Source organism: Carlito syrichta, unplaced genomic scaffold, assembly GCF_000164805.1.
Source record: "Carlito syrichta isolate Samal-C Ts95f unplaced genomic scaffold, Tarsius_syrichta-2.0.1 Scaffold309726, whole genome shotgun sequence".
Lineage (NCBI taxonomy): Eukaryota > Metazoa > Chordata > Mammalia > Primates > Tarsiidae > Carlito > Carlito syrichta.
Window position 1 is genome coordinate 785,695 of NW_007253822.1, and position 22,066 is coordinate 807,760.

General features: G+C 34.2%; 1 protein-coding gene across 3 annotated transcripts in view; it reads right to left on the reverse strand.

Annotated features, from left to right (window-relative positions):
• Positions 1-22,066, reverse strand: part of RSRC1 (arginine and serine rich coiled-coil 1) — a 411,086-nt gene that overhangs the window by 178,116 nt on the left and 210,904 nt on the right. For all 3 annotated transcript variants that reach the window (XM_021717404.1, XM_008067646.1, XM_021717403.1), the window contains one exon: positions 8,745-8,796. In XM_021717404.1, coding sequence (XP_021573079.1) covers positions 8,745-8,796 — 52 coding nt within the window. The remainder of the gene's footprint in view (positions 1-8,744; positions 8,797-22,066) is intronic.

Below are 22,066 nucleotides of genomic sequence, written 5' to 3' on the forward strand. Positions count from 1 at the left end.
TAAAACAAATAATTTATACTTTTAAAAACAATTTGACAATTATCTTTAGGAAGCACTAATTTTATCTTTTTGGATTAACATAAAGCTAAAAATCACATTAATTGTAGGAAACTGGAAGTTAAATAAACATTATCAATTGGATTTTGTATTAAAGCTATTCAATTTTGTGTCAAATTTCCAAAGCTTGCATAAACCATACTTGATGAAATAAAAAGCATTAACCAAAGCCCGATTAAACTATTTAGGGTATTATTCATTTGTTTCTTTTTAAAAGCACTATTCTTAATTCCTGATACTGTCTTTCAGTTGCATAAGCATCTGGTATGAGGAGGATCAGTAGGGCAACTTCTCGTCTTTAATTATCTCATAAAATCACCCTGGTGATGACATAAAAAAAAAAAACAACCCTACTTCTACTAGCTAAATAGCTAACATTTACAAAATGCTCAATTACATATTAGATACTATTCCAAAGACTATAGCTTATTTAGTTCTCATAAAAACTCTATAAGGTACATATCATCATCATCATCATCATCACCATCATCATCACCATCACTACCACCACCACCGTATTCATCATCATCATCATCATTCCCATTTCATGAATGAATAATTGAAGCTCAGCAGGCTTTAACAATTTTCCTGTGGTTTCATCAGTAACTAGGGGAGCTAGGAACGGCATCCAGACCATCTGACTTGAGAATGTCACCATCATATTATACTGCCTTTCATACTAATCACTAACATCTACCGAATACTTATTCTGTATCAAAGACTGTTCTAAGTGTTTGACCAATGTTAACTCACTTAAACTCCATAACAACGACTCTATTATTTATGTACTATTAGTATCCCCATTTTACAGACAAGGAAACTAAAGAACAGTAAGGAAAAAGTGATCGGCCCAGACTTACAGAGTTTGTTAGTGAAGCCAGATGTAAGTCTAGACTACCAATACACAATCAAGTAGAAGCCTATATGGGAAAAAAGAAGCTTGAAAACTAATTATTTATATAAAATAAACATTAATTTTTCAGTCTCTTGCTCTTTTGTTTTTTTTTGTTGTTGTTGTTGCTGTTTGTTTTTAACATGAAAGCCTCTCTCACAATAAAATTAGGCTATTTCTCAGAGTCACAGACCAGTGGTCAGAAACCTACAAACAAAACCTCCATCAGCTCTGAATCAGGGTAAAGCAGAGCAGTTCTCTATGCTCCCTGGAAACAGTACAACATTATCAAGGCAATCTCATTTGTAATTCTTTGAATCACAAATATTTAACGACAGAAGGAACTTTAGAGAAGTGCTGGGACTTCTAAGATCACATGGCTATGAAGAAAATGGGCCAAGACTTGGCTTTCAGGTACTTAATGGGCAACTAAGGAAATACAATTTCAGTTCAACATGCAGCAGGAGAACCGGGATGGTGTGAGGCACTTATGGTATATTCCTAAGCAAAGTTCATCACCCAGAAATAGTATGTATAACTAATCTTTGTTTTTACAATACTTAACCAGCTTCTATCTCAGCAAGAGTCACTGAAAACATGTACATAGCTAGATGTAAGAAAAAAACACTGGTGATCATAAAGCATTACTCTTGACATTTCAGTTAGACATTTAGCTACCATGAATGCTCTATATAGTTAAGGGGGGAAAAGAAACAAATATTTTTTCCTGAATGAAACTTTAATCCAGCTATGGTATCAATAAAAATTAATTTTATTATAGGGTAATTGTAGAACTAATCCTAGGTAAATGAGGTATGTATTTGGTAATATTTTCTATTGCCCATCTTTCTGTCCAACATAACTCAGGTATTTAACCTATGGATAGAAATAGTCCAAGAGTCAGAAATCACCAGTTGAGTCCTGGTTCTGCCACTTATTAGCTATGTAATTTTTTACCAGTCATTTAAACTAACAGGAGATTTGTAAGATGGAGTTAATTAGCTCTCCATGCAATGATGTGAATCAAAGACAAAGATTTAAGAAAGTACTTTGAAAACCATAAGGCACAATACAAAGGGTTAAGATATTATTTAAAAATATTATTATACGGAGATTTTATGATAAGTTGTTTTACCATATATGCCCTAAAAGAAATTTCTACTTTTTCTTATAGCATTAGAAATATAATTCTAAGGGTTGCATGCGTCAATAATTCTGTTAAAAGTAAAATATTAAGAAGGCTTCAAAGAAAACCGTGTCTTGAGTTGTGTGAGACATGTTGTTTTTCATGCTGATGAAAAATGCTTGTTTCAGAAAAATCTCTCCTCCAAATTCTTCAGACCCATGAACACACATAGCATAAGATAATACTGCATTTTTGCAGAAAACTACATAAGGTTTGGAATGGTGCTATCAAGTCGAACAACAGTAAGAGCAAAAGTGATAGAGACAAAAAAGTCCTTAACTAAACATATTACCTTCCCTTTTTCTCTTACATGATAATCTTGATCCATGATCTTTTCTTTCAAGCACTACTTTAAAGTTTAAGATGTCAGATTATGTCATATATTTTTTGCTTTGGAAGGCAAAGAATATTTTAGTATATGTATTATAAAATCCATCAAACAATGTAAAACAGGAGCACACCAGCATTTAAAGGTTTAATTTTTAGATATCTAGATCATTTGTTTCTCCCATGACTTATTTACCAAAGATTAACAGCTGGAATTTTATTTGGTATAATACTACTATAAGTGGTGTTAAAACTGCTAGGAAATGTGTAGAAGCTTTAAATATATCTCATTGGAAAAATAAATCTAATATCTGTGAAACAATTAAATAATGATATCAACAGTATATGAATAAATATCAGCATGAATGGTGTGCACAAAGACTAAAAGAACTCAAAGGAGAAGAGAAAGACTATGTGTTGGAATAGTCAGGGAAATCACATGGAAATCTTATTTTAGAAAAGTCTTAAAATGTTTGGAGACGGGGAAAGGAAGCAGGAAGACATTTCTAGAAGAGAAAAACCATGTGAGAAGATTCCCAGATGGAATAGAATATGAGTAACTCAAAGAATAATGAAAAGAAATACAATAATAAATTCTAGAGAATAAAGTTTAAAAAAAAGTCTGTGGATGCACTCTACAGAACCATAGAACCTTAAGCGCAGAAGTGTAAAACTGATTTTGTAAGCAGTTGAGCAAAGGCGTGGTGTTATCATATGCTACCCAAGAAATAATCTGGCAGTAGTGTTCACAAAAAACATTATGAAATTTGTGATATGGTCTAGTTGAGGCAATAGGGAACTTTCTCAAATATTCCTGGTGAAAATGCAAAATGGTTCAGCCACTGTGGAAAATGTTTGGTGATTTCTCAAAAAAACAAAACATTTAATTACCAAATGACACTACAATTACCCCCATATGCAAACGCTCAAAAAAATGCAAATAGGTACTCAAATAAATGTACACATATGCACAGCAAACCTACTTACGACAGCCAAAAGGTGGAAACAGCCTATATTTCCATAAAGTAATTGTATGTATGTATGTGTATATACACACAATGGAATATTTATCAACAATTAAAAATATGAAGCACTGGCATGCTATAATGTGGCTGTACCTCCAAAACATACTATGAAGCTTAACACAAAAGGTCACATATTTGTATGTTTCCATTTATATGAAATATCCAGAATAGACAAATCCATAGAGAGAGAAGGGTTTGGTGGTGAGAAAAATAAGGAGAAACTGTTAATAGGTAAGCAGTTTTACTTTGAAGTGGCGGAAATGTTTAAAACTAGACAGAGTTGGTGGTAGCACAACATTGTGAATGTATTAAATACCACTAAATTGTTCATCTTAAACAATTTCGACTAATTTTATATTAGGTAAATTTTACCACAATAAATGACTTTAAAAAACACAGATTTCGGCTGGGCGCAGTGGCTCACGCCTACAATCCCAGCACTTTGGGAGGCCAAGATGACAGAACGGCCTGAGCTCAAGGGTTCAAGACCAGCCTGGGCACTTTTCAATAAATCAAGAAAAATTAGCCTGGCGTGGTGGCACATGCCAGTAGTTCTAGCTACTTGGAAGGCTGAGGTGGAAGGATTGCCTGAGCCCAGTAGGTTGAGACGGTGGTGGCCGTGAGCGTGCCACTGTCCTCTAGGGCAACAGAGTGAGACTCTGACTCAAAAAATAAAAAATAAAAATAGAGCTATAGTAAACTAGAAAAAATACATATCTGTCATATTTGATTAAAAACCAACTTTGTTTTAGCTAAACAATACATATTAAACTGCTCAAGGTCACAGAACAAGTAGCAAAGGCAGACTTAAGGTCTTTCTACTTTGCATTACTATCTTCGTAGAAAAGTAATTGAAGCAAGACATCAACTGGGATATAACAGACTAAACCTCGGTAAAAAGTTTGGCATCTAGGCTAAGAAAATGGCAGCAGAAAAGACAATAAAGAGATAAATATATTAAAAAAAATAAAAGTCTGATATAAAATCAAAATTAGAATAGGTTGGTCATGGTGGCTTACACCTGTAATCCCAGCACTTTGGGAGGCTGAGATGAGAGAACTTGCTTGAATCTAGGAGTTTGAGTCCAGCCTAGGCAATTTAGCAAGATCTTGTCTCTACAAAATATCAAAAAAAATTAGCCAGGCATGGTGGCACACACCTGTAGTCCCAGCTACTCAGGAGACTGAGACAGAAGGACCGCCTGAGCCCAGGAGGTGAAGGCTGTGGTGAGCCATGATCATGTCATTACACTCCAGCGTGGGTGACAGAGTGAGGACCTGACTCAAAAAAAAAAAAAAAGAAGAAGAAGAGGAAGAAGAAGAAGAAGAAAAAGAATAATTAAGGCTGAGTGAGTCATTGACAATAAAAGAATCAAAGATAAATTTCAAGGTTTTGAACCAAAGTACAAATATATAATAGTTTAGGGCGTATAAAATAGGACCATAACAAATACAATAAAATCTCAAACTCAAATTCATGATTGCTACAATATATGTAACACCCTATAACTATATTTTGCTCAATCTTATTTTACATATAGAAATGTTTTTCAAAATCACACCCTAATAATCATGGCTAAATGTTCTCAATAGATTTTAATTCCAAATTGATAACATTATTAATGTTCACTAATATACCAATGACAACGCAATAGTTAAACATAAAACTTTCTTCTGGGACTCACGACTAGAATAAAAGACTAAGTCTAATCAGTAGGATTTTTATATATCTAGTTACCATATCTATCAAGTTACCCTGTCTATAAGGCTGAAATAAATCCTGCCTCAAGAATCTAGCATAAGGCCTGAAGTCACTTCCCGTGCTCAATTTTAAGACCATCACATCAAGTATTTTCCCTGGGAACTCAAGTGTACTCCAATGTGATAATGTATGCTACCAGACCTCCCTATCCATTTATCTCAACCTTGAGACTAGGCTGTACTCTAACTGCAAAACTTATTCAGACTGGGCTCAAATTCTTCTTATTCCTTACCACTCTTTGCTTATCTGCTTGTTTTTAATAATAATATGAATTCATCACCGAAACAGGAAACTAGAACTTGACAATAAGGTCTATGTTTGTCTATGTACACACTCCTCCCCAAACCATCCATCTGTCCCTCTTCTCCAAGGTAAAGAGTTCTCATTAAAAAGGTATAATATGTTAGATCATATTATAAAGCAATATATTCATGGAATTGGCATCAAAAAGCAAAGTCTGCTAATGAAAGTGGCAATGAAATGCTTTTATAAAATAGTTCAGGCTGAGTGCAGTAGCTCATGCCTGTAATCCCAGTACTTTGAGAGGTAGAGGAGAGAAGACGGTCTCAGTCCAGGGGATTGAGACTAGCCTGGGCAACTTGGTGAGAGCTAGTCTCTACAAAAAATCAAAAAATTAGCTGGGTACAGTGGCCCACACCTGTAGTTCCGGCTACTTGGAAGGCTGAGGTCGAGGCTGCGATGGCCCATGAGTATGCCACTGTACTCCAGCCTAGGTGACAGAGTGAAACTCTAACTCAAAAAAAAAAAAAAAAGTTCAGTAAAAATGTATAAAAATCCATTTTAAATATGAATACTCTCTAACCTCATTACTATAGTAATCAACACTAAGAAAATAATCTAAAATATGGCTAACATACCGTGTAAGAAGATGTTTAATACATTGTTATCAGTAAAAGAGAAAAGCTGGAAATAACATAAATACTCAATAAGAAAACATGATTAAATAAACAATTCTAGCCGGGCTCGGTGGCTCAGCCTGTAATCCCGCGCCTTTGGGAGGCTGAGGTGAGTGGATTGCCTGAGCCCGTGGGTTCGAGACCCGCCTGGGCAGCGAGACCTCATCTCTACAATAAATAAAAAAAAATCAGCTGGGCGTGGTAGTGCATGCCTGTAATTCCAGCTCCATGGAAGGCTGAGGCGGAAGGATCGCCGGAGCCCAGCAGGTCTAGGCTGCGGTGGCCGGGAGCGGCCACTGCACTCCAGTCTGGGCGACAGAGTGAGACTCCAACTCAAAAAATAAATAAATAAATAAATAAACAATTCTACATTTTGCTAGGGTCTGTCCTTTCCTTATCTAGGCCAAAATAAGTTTTTAAATTTGAAAACTCTCGTAATTTTAAATATTTCTCAAATTCACAGAATCTAGATCTTTTTCTTTTTGTGATCTTTATCCTTAATATAAGTTAGAATGCTGTCTGTAGTTCCAGCTCCTTGGAAGGCTGAAGCGGAAAGATCGCCTGAGCCCAGCCCCTCAAGGCTGTGGTGGTCATGAGCGTGCCACTACAGCCTGGGTGAAAGAGTGAGACTGTGACAAAAAAAAATAAGGAGTGATAACCGGGATGGATATAAGCAAGTTATTTCATTGTGAGGTTTGAAGAATGTCAGATCTGTTTTATGTCCTTCACAGTCACACTAAAAGATTTTTTTAAACTGTCAAAACTTTGAAATTCTTTATAATTGCATTAATGGAAACAAATATTTTCTAGACCAGGCAACATAAATCTTTTCCTTTAAAGCACGAATTTGTCAATATTCAAATTAGAAGGTAGAAATTTTTTTCAAAGCAAAAATGCTACTGAAGAATAAATGTATATTATATGAATAAATGCATATTATATAAATAATAGAGATCATATTAATTAGTTTTATCATATAGTATATTTATGAATTAAAATAAGGAAAACCCATGAGCAAGTAAAATTTTAATAAATTTTCTATGTTAATAAAGTCAAAATAAATAATAAATAAATAAAATATAGTGATCTTTAAAGGAATATAAAGAGGTACAGTGACTCATTGTCAAAATTAAAACATTTATCATTTTTTATACCCATATGGTAAGAAACTTCTAATAGTAATTTAGGAAGCAAGTATATCATACTGGTGCTCCCAAATTATGAACACACTCAATAAAAATATAAAGAGCTAATATAGACCTGTGAATTAGTATGTATACTAAAAATATGACTACTATCATTTGGTAGTCTGAAATTACTTTTGATGCTAAAATAGAACGTTCATTTTCCCAGCTTAAATTATCAGCTATTTATAGACCTTTAAAAAGTGAATAATTTTTAGAAATGTGCATAGTAATCTCCTCTCATCTGCAGTTGCAGTTTCACTTTCTGTGGTTTCAGTTATCTGTGGTCAACTATGATCCAAAAATAGGTGAGTACAGTACAAGATATTGTGAGAAAGACCACAGTTACATAACTTTTATAAGAGTATATTGTCATAACTGTTCTATCTTATCATTGTTGTTAATCTCTTACTGTGCCTACCTTATAAGTTAAACTTTATCACAGATCTATATGTGTAGGAAAATACAGTACATATATAGGTTGGGTACTATCTGTAGTTTCAGACATCCACTGGGGGGCCTGGAATGTATCCCCTGTATAAAGAGGGAACTACTGTATTAACTCTTAACAACTTATTATTTGAATAACTTACACACATTTCTAAAGAGCACATTAAGATTCAAAGTAAAATATCAACTCTTAGAAAGTATAACATAGATTTTTTTTCATTAAGCAGCTCTATATTAAGAAAATATAAGAGATCTTATATGTTTTTTAAAAGGGAAGTGAAAATTATTCACTTTTTAAAGGTCTATAAATAGCTCATAATTTAATATCTATATGAAACTGAGCATGATATCTGAAATCAAAGTCATAGCATTATTGCACCACTGAGAAATAAAACATATAGCATTTTAAGATTAGATAGTATCTGGAACATACAGTCCAATGAGTTAGTTCAATGTAATTGGAAGATTATTAAATGATGCTGATTTCATTTTCTTTAGAACAATGAAAATCTCAACCTAAACATTATATCTTAAGCAAAAATTAAATCAAAATTGGCTGGAGTCCTAAATTAACATGTAAAATCATAAATCTTTCATAAGACAATGTAGGAAAATAAACAGGATCCGAAGTTAGTCAAAGAACTCTTAAACATGCCACCAAAAGCGCGTACATAAAAGACAAATTAATAAACTGCACTTCATCAAAATGAAAAATTGAAATTGAAGCCAATTTTATAAATGATAATGTAAAGAATGACCTTTGAGCACTATATTTAGAATTATACTGCAGCAATAAATATTTCAGACATATTATCTAGATTTCATAAATTTGTAAAGACATATGAAAATAGGAATTTTCTCTTTCACTCACCTGTAAGCATGCCACTAGCTTAGGAGTTATTTGTCATATTTTTCATTTAATCAAAGTTAATCATCAATACTTACCAGCAGCTTCAAGAACCAGCTGTAGTCTGGCTTTGGCCTGTTCAGCAGGTGGCTTAAAAAAACAAAACAAAACAAAACATAAAAGACATTTATAGGTTAGTTTTAATAGATGGAGCTTTAAGTTAATGCACTCTTATACAAGTATCAGAAAATTTACAGAGCTTTATCATAAGCAATATTAAAATTCATCCACATCTTATACATATCATGCAAGAATGATGAAATTCTTTCTTTTTTTCCCTGTAAAAAATTTTTGTTGCAACCTCTTTGGAAAAAGTGGGGTGGTTTCTGAAAGAACTAGAAATTGACCTTCCATATGACCCAGCAATTCCCCTATTGGGAATATACCTGAAGGAACTCAAATCATTCTACAAAAAAGATACCTGCACATGCCTATTTATTGCAGCACTACTCACAATAGCAAAAACACGGAACCAACTGTGCTACCCATCGGAACGGACCGGATAAAAAAAAAAAGTGGTACATATACACAATGGAACATTATGCAGCCATAAAGGAGGACAAACATATGGACTTTGCAGCAACTTAGATGGATTTAGAGTCTATCAGACTCAGTGATCTATCATAGAAACAGAAAACTGAGTACACATGTTCTCACTCATAAGCAGACCTTGAACAATTATCATAATATGATAAGAAAGGGATTGGCAGTAGTGGGAAACTGCCAGGGGAGGTGGTGGGGGTCACACCTCAACAACAACGATACCTGCATAAAGAACATTTGTATACCTAACCTTGAATTGTATCCCGCATCTTTAAAATAAAAAAAATTTTCAAGTTTTGTTTACCACCTAACATTGTACCAATTAGCAATTAACATAATTAACTGCAATTTAATATTAGGGCAAAACCCATATATGTAACAACATATTATCAAGATGTGCTATTTCTTTGCATATGGAAGCATGCAAGTCAGACCCTAAAACCAAATACAATCTGCTTTTGTAACAAGTAATTGAAACAAGTAATTGTGATGAAGATAGGACAAAAACCATCATTTTGGAATTTACAATTTATGTGACATATTAGAATGTTTTGCTAATTGGTTTTTTTAAAAAGGTCACCTTGAATGAAAAGAATTAAATAATTAGCTGTAGAAAGAAGATACTGTGATTAGAAAAGTTTAAGAATTTTAATGCTGTTTCTGAAAAGTCTGTAAAAAACCAGATGGTAGAGTGGTGGATGAGGTAAGTGAGGAGACAGGATAGCTTTTTCTATCATGGATTAACAAATGATAGCCTTGGACTAGTGGCCTGGTTTTGCACATAAGTTTTATTGGAACACAACCATGCCGTTTGTTTACATACTACGGTGCCTTTTGTGCTCAACTACAAGAAGAGTTGAGTATTTGTAACAGGAATCTTATGGCCAGCAAAGCCTAAAATATCTACTATCTGGACCTTTAAGAAAAAGTTTGTCAACCACCATCAAAGAAGATGAAGGACTTGAAGAATTTTAAACAAAGGGGAGACATAATCAGATCTGCACTTTGATACATCTTTCTAGCAGAATGTTTGAGGATGAATTGAAAAAAGTGTGACTAGGGGCAAGGAGCTCAGTTAGGTGGCAATTAGAGAATTCCAGGTGAGATGATGGGGGCCTGAGCTGAAGCAACAATAGAAAGGTAGAACAGGAGGAAACAGATTTAAGAAATATTTAATTGGAAAAATGAAAGGACTGACTGGATATGAGAGAAGGAGGAACTGACAAATAAAAAAAGAGTACTTCATGTCATATATTTATAGGGAAAATGTATGTAAACATGCTTTATAAAGTTACACAGTTTTGAAAATGTAACATCAAATTAAAGTATCACAGCAAAATAGCAACAGAAAACTATGATATCTATTGAACACAATCTAACAGTCATAAACTAAAATGCCTATTGGCACTAAGCAGTTAATATAAACATTTATGATGATAAATGATATTTGACATCAGTGTTAGGAAACAGAGTGTGGAGACCTGTGGAGCACATGTCCCGGCTAAAAGAACTGATTGTTACCATGCACAATGCAAGCCCAGGGTTATGAAATTCGCTAATTTTTCTCAAGAATTTAAGTCACCATGAAATCAATACAGAACTGTGTGGAACAAACATAGTACTTCTATGGGCAAGTTCAACCACAAGACAGACAGTTTGTGATTTCCACCATTTACTAACCACACAGTGGAAACCTGACGACACTTGCTGCAATATTACATAACAAGAATGGCAAGAAAGAAATCATATTCTGATTAGCAGATCTTAAGCAAGCTAAGAATTATGAAGCACACATGTCAAGATGTCCTTGTAAGCAGTGTCCTTCAATAGAAAAATCCTAAACACTTTCTTGGTTAAGATATTTCACGAAAATTATATTTTTTTATTTCATAAGAATAGATTTATTTAATATACATATACATAATAATGTGTACTGAACATCCAATAAAATACTAGCAGTACTGTTAAAGCCTTTTATATCCCATGAAATCTCCCTCCATAGCCACACCCTCCCCCCCTCAAATTCCTTATAACCACTATCTTCAAAATATAGTGATTGCTTGTATCCCACAAGGGAGCACAAAAAATAAAAAGAAAAAAGAAAAAAAAATTCAAAATATGGTGACTGCCATTTATAAGGAATGATTCTTGATGGCTGATGTTTACAAGAAAAATACTTAAGATATATTTTTCACTTATTAACTCCAACAATCTATAATGTAGCATTCATATTTCAAAGGTAAAGAAAACTAAGGAATAAGAGCAGCTTAGTGATTCACCTCTAATAGTAAATGGTGGACTAAAATTAAGACTCTCTGAATACAAATTTCAGGTTCTTTTTAACTAAATCACTAGGATACTTACGAAATCAAAGAAATTAATTTACATAAATATAAATTAATATAAGTCTTTGATTCTGTTTTTAAAAAACCTGTCCAAAACAACACACTTGCCTCAGTAAATGAAATATGATCCCATTCTAAATATATTTGCCCATGCAGATATAACTTGCTAAATTTGATTTATAAAATATAAGGATAAATGCCAACTATTGGAATAAATATATTGTTAGATTGATCAAACTTTTAGAAGTAATCTGTATTTTACATGTATTTTTACACTGCTTAGAATTATAGTTCAAGTCTTTTTCTTGGATAGGGTATGCACATGTGAATAATGTTATATTAGACCTGGAAATGACAATACAGAAATTCATATGGAAACATAAACGACCATGAATAGCTAAAACAATCCTTAGCAAAAGAAACAAAGCAGGAGGCATCACACTTCCAGACTTCAAACTTTACTATAGGGCTACAGTAATCAAAACAGTCTGGTATTGATACAAGCACAGGCATATAGACCAATGGGGCAGGATAGAGATTCCGGAAGCAAAGCCTCAATTTCTTAATCAACTCATCTTTGATAAAGCCTCCAACAACTACTGGCGAGAGGAGAACCTATTTAGTAAATGGTGCTGGGAAAACTGGCTGATCACAAGTAGAAGATTGAAACAGAACCCCTACCTATCACCATACACAAAAATTAACTCTAAATGGATGAAAGACCTAAACATAAAACCTCAAACTAAAAGAATCTTAGAAAACGCAGGAGACACCTTTATGGAAATTGGAACTGGCAGCCAATTCCTATTCAGAACCCTAAATGCCCATACCTTAAGAAATAAGATAGACAAGTGGGACTGCATCAAACTAATGAGTTTCTGCAAAGCAAAAGAAGCCATCAAGAGAGCAGGGAGAAAGTCCACAGAATGGAAAAAAATATTTGCCAACCGTATATCTGACAAAGGCTTATTAACATCTAGGATCTACAAGGAACTCAAATACACTGAAAGGAAAAAAAACAAACAGCCCCATTAAAAAGGGGCAAAAGACAAGCACAGACACTTCTCAGAAGAAACAGACACATGAAAAAGTGCTCAGTCTCAATAATGATCAGAGAAATGCAAATCAAAACCACAATGAGATATCACCTAACCCCAGTCAGAATGGCAGTCATTAATAAAACAAACAACAACAGATGATGGTGAGAATGTGGAGAGAAGAGTATATGTCTTCACTGCTGGTGGGAATGTAAACTAGTACAAGCTCTCTGGAAGACAGTGTGGCGATTTGTGAAAGAACTAGAAATTGACCTTCCATATGACCCAGCAATTCCCCTATTGAGAATATAACCAGAGGAACTCAAATCATTCTATAAAAAAGATACCTTCACATGTATGTTTGTTGCAGCTCTATTCACAATAGCAAAAACATGGAACCAACCATGCTGCCCATTGAAGCTGGACTGGATAAAAAAATGTGGTACATATACACAATGGAATATTATGCAGCCATAAAGAAGGACAAACATATGGACTTCACAGCAACTTGGGTGGATTTAGAGTCACTCATACCCACTGATCTATCACAGAAACAAAGAACAGAGTATATGTTTTCACTCATAAGTGGACCTTGAACAGTTATTATAATACTGTAAGAAAGCTACTTGGAAGGCTGAGGCAGAAGGATCTCTGGAGCCCAGCAGGTCGAGGTTGCGGTGGCCGGGAGCGGGTACTGCACTCCAGTCTGGGCGACAGAGTGAGACTCCAACTCAAAAAAAAAGGAAAGGTACTGGCAGTAGTGGGAAACTGTCCGTGGGGGGGAGGGGAGGGAGACTGGCAGTTGAGGGAAACTGCTAGGGGAAGGAGGGGCATACCTTATCAACAAGGGTACCTGCATAATCAACGTTTGTATACCTAGTCCTGAATTGTACCTCACATCTTCATAATATAAAAAAATAAAATAAAATAATAATTCATTACTTTTTATTGCCAGGTAGCATTCCATTGTAAGGATATACCATAATTTCTTTATGTATTAATCTGTCAACAAACATTCAAATTACAACCAGTTTTTACAACTATAAAAAATGCTATGAACATTCAGGTACAAATCTTTGTATAAATATGTGCTTCCACATTTCTTAGGTAAATGTCTAGAATAGAAATGGCTGGGTCAGATGGTAAATATATATTTACCTTTTTAAGAAATTACCAAACTGTTTCCAAAGTGTTTTTATTTTCCCACCACGACTCCACATCCCAGTCATCACTTAGCACAGTTGATCTTGTTAATTTCAAAATTCTAACAAGTGCGTAGTAGTATCTCATTGTGATTTTAATCTATATTTCTCTAATGACTAATGTTGTTGAGCATCTTTTCATGTACTTATTTATTATCCATATATCTTCCTGGTTAAAACAGACATTAAATCTTTGCAAAAGTTTTGTTAGATTGTTTTCTTAATATTCAGTTTCCAGAGTTCTTTATTGTAACAAAAGTAATTAATCTCATATGCAGTTTGCAAATTTTATATGCAAAATCCAACTGAACTTTTGATGAAGTCCAATCTATCAATTTCTTCTTTTATGAATCATGCTTTAGTAATGGTGTGGCTAAGAAATCTTTACCTAATCCAAATTCACAAAGATTTGTCTTGTACTTATACCTAGAAGTTTTATAGTTTTATATTTAATTCTATGAAACACTTTCAGTTAATTTTTGAATATATTGTATTAAAGCGTTTTTTTGGTAGGTGCTGTATATGGTGATCCAATTATTCCAGCACCCTCTGTGGAAACACTATCATTTTTCCACTCAAATGCCTTTGCATCTTTGTCAAAAATCAATTTGCCATATATATACCCATATATATGAGTCTCTTTCTGGACTCTGATTCTAGTCAGCCCACTGATCTATTTGTCAATCTTGATACCAATATCACATTGTTTTAATTACTACTGCTTTGTGTTAACTCGTGAAATCAGGTCATGTAATTCCTCCAGTTTTCTTCTTTATCAAAGTAGTTTTGCCTCTTTCATTATCGAGAGCTGCTGTTTCAAACACTTTGTCCAGTTTTTTCATTGTTTTAAGTAGGAAAGTAAATCTGATCTCTGTTACTCCATCTTGACTGGAAGCAGAAGTCTATTATTCCTTTTAATACTGAAAACAGCAGTGTGAAATAAAATAACTTGCCCAAAGGCAAACAGTAATATATGTTAATAAATATCAGCACACTTATCATTTTTGGTATAATTACTCATTTTGTTGTCTGTCTTTTCCACCAGGCTAGTACCTTCTTGCTGGCAACAACTGTCTTGCATCTCTATATCATAAGCATCTAGAATAGTGCCTGAAATACAGTTGGTGAAATCAGTATATATCTGAAGTATATATTTGAAATAAAGTTCGTTCTGAATTTTCAAATCCTCCTAAGTTTCATATACACATCATATATAAACTACATTTGACTTATTAATTTCACCGAATTCTATCTCTTAGTAAGAAATTAACCAATTCAAAGAGCTGGATGTTTGAGGAAATAATGGTATAAGAGAAATTATAACAAGTAGTAATGATAAGCCATACGATATGCTTTATAATTAATAAGCTAATTAATCAACTTATTTGGAAATAAAATGGCAATTTTTAAAGTGATCTCATGAACTCCAAATTCACATATGTGATAACTTCTATGTGCCTTATCTTTCACAGCCAATATGACAGACATTCTTGAGAGAGAGAGAAAGCATAAGGTACTCAAAAAATATTAACATCTCCTTTGGAAAAAAAATATAATACCCATTATTTATTGTATGCTTATAATATATGTTTCAGATCACATGCTAAACATTTTACATACTTCATTTAACAAAATTCTCCTAACAATCCTAACAAGGTAGGCATTTTAATGTTATCTTTTAGATGAATAAATTATCTTAACTCACAGAGCGGGTATGGTGGCAGAACTTGATTTTGATTTCAGATCACAAAATCTAAGTCCTTAACATCACTACACTACCTCACAGCTTGAGGTCCATTTGTTTATTAACTTTCATAGAATAAAATAAACCCAACTAATTTTTAATTGCTAGAAAAGACTATACAAAGTTAAAACTAAATTCCCTTTTGTCTTTGTATGCTACCATTAAAGACTTTGGGTTGTGCAGGCCATTTAAAAAGCTCATTTTAGCTGGGCTCGGTGGCTCAGCCTGTAATCCCGTGCCTTGGGAGGCTGAGGTGAGTGAATTGCCTAAGCCCGCGGGTTCGAGACCCGCCTGGACAACTTGGCAAGACCTCATCTCTACAATAAATCAAAAAATCAGCCGGGCGTAGTAGTGCATGCCTGTAATTCTGGCTACTCGGAAGGCTGAGGCGGAAGGATCGCTAGAGCCCAGCAGGTCGAGGCTGCGGTGGCCGGGAGTGGCTACTGCACTCCAGTCTGGGGCACAGAATGAGACTCCAACTCAAAAAAAAAAAGAGCTCATTTTAATCAAGCTTTTCAGATGCACAACTTTAAAAAAATTATTAAACATATTTGCAGTATAGATACTGTGCAGTTTCCTTTGAAGTAAATGCAATCTCTCAATGACAGAGACATGTATCAAAAGCTTATATTTCTAGCTACAATTCATTTTAACAGTTACTATAATTCTATCTCTTAGGTTCAAGGTCTAAACTAGAAATATTACAAATAGTTCAAAAGTAGATTTATCTTGCCTCTAAAACTTAGCACCAAGTTGGTTTAAATTTAAAAAAAAAAGAAAAAGAAAACACTAAAATCAAGAACATGCATTCCATTCTCAAAAGCAAATTCATCTTAGAATTTTATCAAGTAATTTCTCTAAATAGCTTATGGTGTTTGCAAAAAATCAGTTACTAAATAGCTTCTTTATTAAAAATCAGAGAAAGATCAGAGAAAGATGCCATTTCATAGATGATGACGTTAAACTATAGACGGAATACTGAACTTAAGGTTACAACATCCTTGAGGGCCCATGTGACAGCCCATTTTCATAATTCAACAGCATTATCTATTAACTGATGCTGCTTTTATACTGTAAACACACAGTACACAGCCATGTTTACTGTTTATAAAGTATTATGGCTGCAAGTAGCAGAGTTGAGTAGGTGTGACAGAGACCAAATGGCCCACATAAAGCCTAAAATATTTATCTGGCCCTTTATTAAAAAGGTTGACACCTGATCAACTCCCAATTTAGATTACTGCAGCTATATCCTTTCTACTTATCCTTTCCATTCTACATACAGGTGCTAGAATTATTTTCACAAAGCAAGATTCCAATTAGGTTGTTACTTTAAAAACACCTCTGTGGAAAGCAGTGTGGCGATTCCTAAAAGCTCTAAAAATTGACCTTCCATATGACCCCGCAATCCCCCTACTGGGAATATACCCTGAAGAACACAAACCACTCTATAAAAAAGATACCTGCACACGTATGTTTATCGCAGCGTTGTTCACAATAGCAAGAACCTGGAAACAACCACGCTGCCCATCAAAAGAGGACTGGATTAAAAAAATGTGGTACATATATACGATGGAATACTACGCAGCCATAAAAAAAGAACAAAATCATGAATTTCGCAGCAACCTGGATGGAACTAGAGTCTATAATACTGAGTGACCTCTCACAGAAACAAAGATCCGAGTATCACATGTTCTCATTCATATAATGGACCTTGAACATTCAATGTAATACTATAAGAAAATGACTGACGGTACTGGGAAACTATGGGGGGGGAATGGGATTAACAGTAGCAAATATCTGTCTGGGGATGGGAAAACACCTCTTATCAATAGGGTGCCTGAATGAAACGTAATTGTACACCGAACCCTTAACTTACCCCACAAAACCATAATAAAAAATATTGATTAATAAAAAATAAAAATAAACAAATAAACAAATAAAATTGATTAAAAAAAAAAAAAAACACCTCAATGACTACACTGCTTCCAGAGTTAAACATAAACTTATCACTTTAATTTTCAATGCCATCAATACTAATCCAAGCTCATTCCTCTACTTGTATTTTTTAACCACTTTCATCCTCATAGCCAACTTTTCAGAATTGCATGGCCTTTCACTATTTCTCAACCATGCCCTAGTATTTTTCTCCCTCTGCTTTCACTCATGCAAAACCCTCTACTTGGAATTCCTTCTGCTCAGTCATCAGTAACTGTAAAAAATGCTGAAATTTCAGCATATTTCTCTACCTCTATCTGATTGGCTGGGTACAGTATAGACTACTAAATTCATACAGTACTCAAAATCTTTATAAAAATGCTACAAGAATACTACCTTTCTATTCTTTCAAAATGAGTACCCTCCTCCCTCTCTTAGCTTTCATCATTCCTTAGCCCCAGCTTTTTTTTTTTTAATTTGTTACTTGTTTATTTCACTTTCCCTCTTGAGTAAATACTTTCATCCATGAATATGTCAGTGTGCAGCTCTCAAATACAAGAGTCTCAGACACCTTTTAGTAGATATTAAGGCTTAGATTTGGAAAGGAAGTAGCATTACATGAAAGTTAAGTAAATGAAGTAGAAACTCTCTCCCCTCTGTGGAGCTAAGGTAGGCAAAGATAGGAAAAGAAGTTTGGCTATTTTAATGTAAGTTTAAATGTATAAAGTAAACAGGAAATGAAAGAAATAACAAACCCAAGCGATCATTTATTTGTAATGGCTATACATTATGACAATGAGTAGAAATGTTAGGTAAAACTCCCGTTAGAAATTGAGATTTTTTTGTGTGTCACAATTAGGCCAAAAGATTATCCCACAAAAGGAAGAAACTGGGATTTGTAATATGCATCAGCTATGTATATGTTAGGCCTCTCAAAACTTTTAAAATAACTTCACACAAAGCGAGTTATTTTTTATTAATACTGCTAGAGATGACATTAAGATTAAAGTAAAGTTAGACTCAATAATAGTGTTGAAGCCGGGCTCGGTGGCTCAACCTGTAATCTCGTGCCTTTGGGAGGCTGAGGTGAGTGGATTGCCTGAGCCCGCGGGTTCGAGACCCACCTGGGCAGCGAGACCTCATCTCTACAATAAAATTAAAAAATTAGCCAGATGTGGTAGCGCGTGCCTGTAATTCCGGCTACTTGGAAGGCTGAGGCAGAAGGATCGCCGGAGCCCAGCAGGTCGAGGCTGCGGTGGCCGGGAGCGGCCACTGCACTCCAACTCAAAAAAAAATAATAATAATAATAAAAGTGTTGATTATATTTTAAAAAGGAAGCACAATTTCAAAAGTTCCTAATTTTTTTCTAAAATGAAGACGTGTGTGGTGACGTAATATGAATAAACTTTATCTAGTTCTAACTCTGTTTTAGTATCTTCCTTATATAGCTTCTTCATAGCTTTTTTTCTTCTTTTCTACTACCACAATTTTAAGTGTCAGCATATCTTTTAGCTCATAAATACTAACATTTCAGGATGGTCTAGGAGACACATTCTCTTAATCAATTATCTAAATGCTTTTCCTAATCTTTTACTATTCAGTTTAAAATAACACTATTTTTTTTAACTCCCTTTTAGCACTGCAACAATTTGTAAGAAACCCATGCTGCTTTTCTCTCTACTTCATTATTTTGTCTTCCTTTGTATAACTGCTGGAAAGGGAATGGTGTTCTCTGTAGCACCAATCATCTGAAACAGTCTACCTATTTTCTTTGCTTTACAGACTTCACATAAGTTTTTAATTTTCTTGACAAATCCTTCTGTTTTTTATTTCAGGTTATAATTTCCATCTATGAATGCAGTTACTTCACTTTGTCTCTACCAGATCTTTCAGTTTTACTTTTTTGAATCTTATTTCCCATTCAATGACAAGAGCTAGAAGTACCAGAAAGTTTTTTACAAAATGTTTTCTCCTTAAAAACATGTATTAGATACTCAGATCTCTGAGCCATTGTGTTCAAAATACACAATGAAACAGATTAATCAACAAAATATCCAAATAAATGTTTTATTTATTTTGTCTTTATGAATGCATTACAGAAAATAATTTAATTTGAAGGATTTTCTAGGTAGAATATTTACATAGAGGGCATATTTCATAGTGCCCAATAGTTTTATATGGAAGAAAAAAAGGAAAAAGGCAAGAGAGGTTGGATGTCAAAAGAACTACATTCTAGTCTTGACTGTGTAATCTCTGAGGTCTTTGGTTTTCTTACCTATGCAAGTATGCTCATTACAATGTTTGTGATTATAGAAAAGCATTCCCAACAGAAGAATGGTTAAATAAATTATGATCCAATCCCATGATAAAACTAGTATAGTAGTCAATTTTGTAAACATATTTAATAACATGTAGAAATGCTAACATTAAATGGTTTAATGGCTACAAAACTACTTACATAAAATGATCTAGGTTTGTTTGAAAAAAACAAAAAAGCTTAGAAACAAAATGCATATACTACAAAGAACTAGAAAAAATATAAAACAAAATAATAACCATCTTCATTTTTCTTCTTTATATTTAATCCTGCTTTTTTTTTGAGTTGGAGTCTCACTCCGTCACCCACACTGGAGTCTGGGTGGAGCCTTGACCTGCTGGGCTCCGGCGATCCTTCCGCCTCAACCTTCCGAGTAGCTGGAACTACGGGCGCACGCTACCACGCCCGGCTAATTTTTTTTTTTTTTTGATTTATTGTAGAGATGAGGGCTCACCAAGTTGCCCAAGTTGGTCTCGAACCTGTGGTCTCAGGCAATCCACTCTCCTCAGCCTCCCAAGGCGTGGGATTACAGGCTGAGCCACCAAGCCTGGCAATCCTGTTTTCTAAGTAGTATTTGACTGAAAGGACCAGGGGAAAATGTGTACTGTGTTAAAAGGAAAAAAGAAATCTTAAAAGATAATAAAAGTAAATTAATTTTTTGAAGATCATTAAGTTTTTTACAATTTAATATAAAGCATATTTATATCACAAGTTTTAGTATATTTCAATTTGATCTAAAAACTATAATAAATAAGTTCTATAATCTGCCTATACTCTGACATTCAATACCCAATCCTGTTTTCTACATGAGGTTAAAGATATATTTTTCTAAGAGGTGAAATTTATATTGTATAAATGTTCTAGCCTTTTGCCTCAGGAGTCCTGGGATCAATAACTGGCTTAAGTAATAAGTGAAAATGAGATAGATGATCAAACACTGGTATTTTAGTTGACATTAGTATAATCACAAAATTACTTTGCAATTTATCATGATTACTGATCTTGAGTAAGGAAAGTCCAAAACTATAGGTGTTGTTAGTCATGATTTAAAAGTTTTGGCAGAAACTTGATTCCTAATCTATGTTGCTATATTTCTTTTAAACTAATGTAGAGTGAAAGTAATATAAATATATATAATGAATACATTATTTCTTAGGTTTTCATTCTAAAACAATTAGATCCCTCTTTCTTCCTTGCTAGTTCCCTGTGAATCCTACTTGCTGACGTAAAAAATGATGTAAATTAAGTTCTACTTTTATTTGTGAAATTTGCCACTCTAATAAAATCATATACTCAAAGTACTTCTTTATATACTTTAACAAATATCTACTATAAAAGAGCAACTAAATAATACATTATCATGGTAAGGTGGGGATGATAACCCCACCTTTTCACCACATGACTAATACCTACTTTTTGTTTTTTAAGTTGGAGTCTCACTCTGTCGCCCAGACTGCAGTGCAGTGGCCGCTCCTGGTCACCACAGCCTCGACCTGCTGGGCTCCGGTGATCCTTCCGCCTCAGCCTTCCAAGTAGCTGGAACTACAGGCGCGCGCTACCACGCCCGGTTAATTTTTTTTTTTAATTTATTGTAGAGATGAGGTCTCACCAAGTTGCCCAGGCGAGTCCCGAACCTGTGGGCTCAGGCAATCCACTCATCTCAGCCTCCCAAGGCGCAGGATTACAGGCTGAGCCACCGAGCCCAGTCCTACTTTTTAAAAAAATTGATTGCTGTAAGAAAATGGCAGCTATTTTTTTCACATTTTTGAAAAATGTAATTTTATTAAGAATTGCTTTCAGTACATATTTTGTTTTTATTTTTTTTATTTTTTGTGCCTTGAGGAACAAAATATTTCTATAAGAAAAATGACTATGCCTCCAAAAACTTCAAGGTTAAACCATATGAGACACTGATGATCATTTCTTAACTATAAAAGTGACACTTTCCTTTGGCTCAAACTAACAGAGTAAGATTTCACATGGGAGAAGAGCTATCTTTTTAGGCTTAGAACCAACAGAGGAAATCACAAAGTGAAAAAAGACTGACAGATTTGACTCCATAAAAAATATTTTATTTTATAGAAAAAGTATCCAGTAGTATAGAACTAAAATGAAGTGGCAACCCAATGACAGTAAAATTATTAGTAACAAATTTAACCAAGAGTTAATAGTTTAATTTCGAAAAAAAGTTCTGGCACATTGATAACAAAATTACTAATTCCTAAAAGATAAGA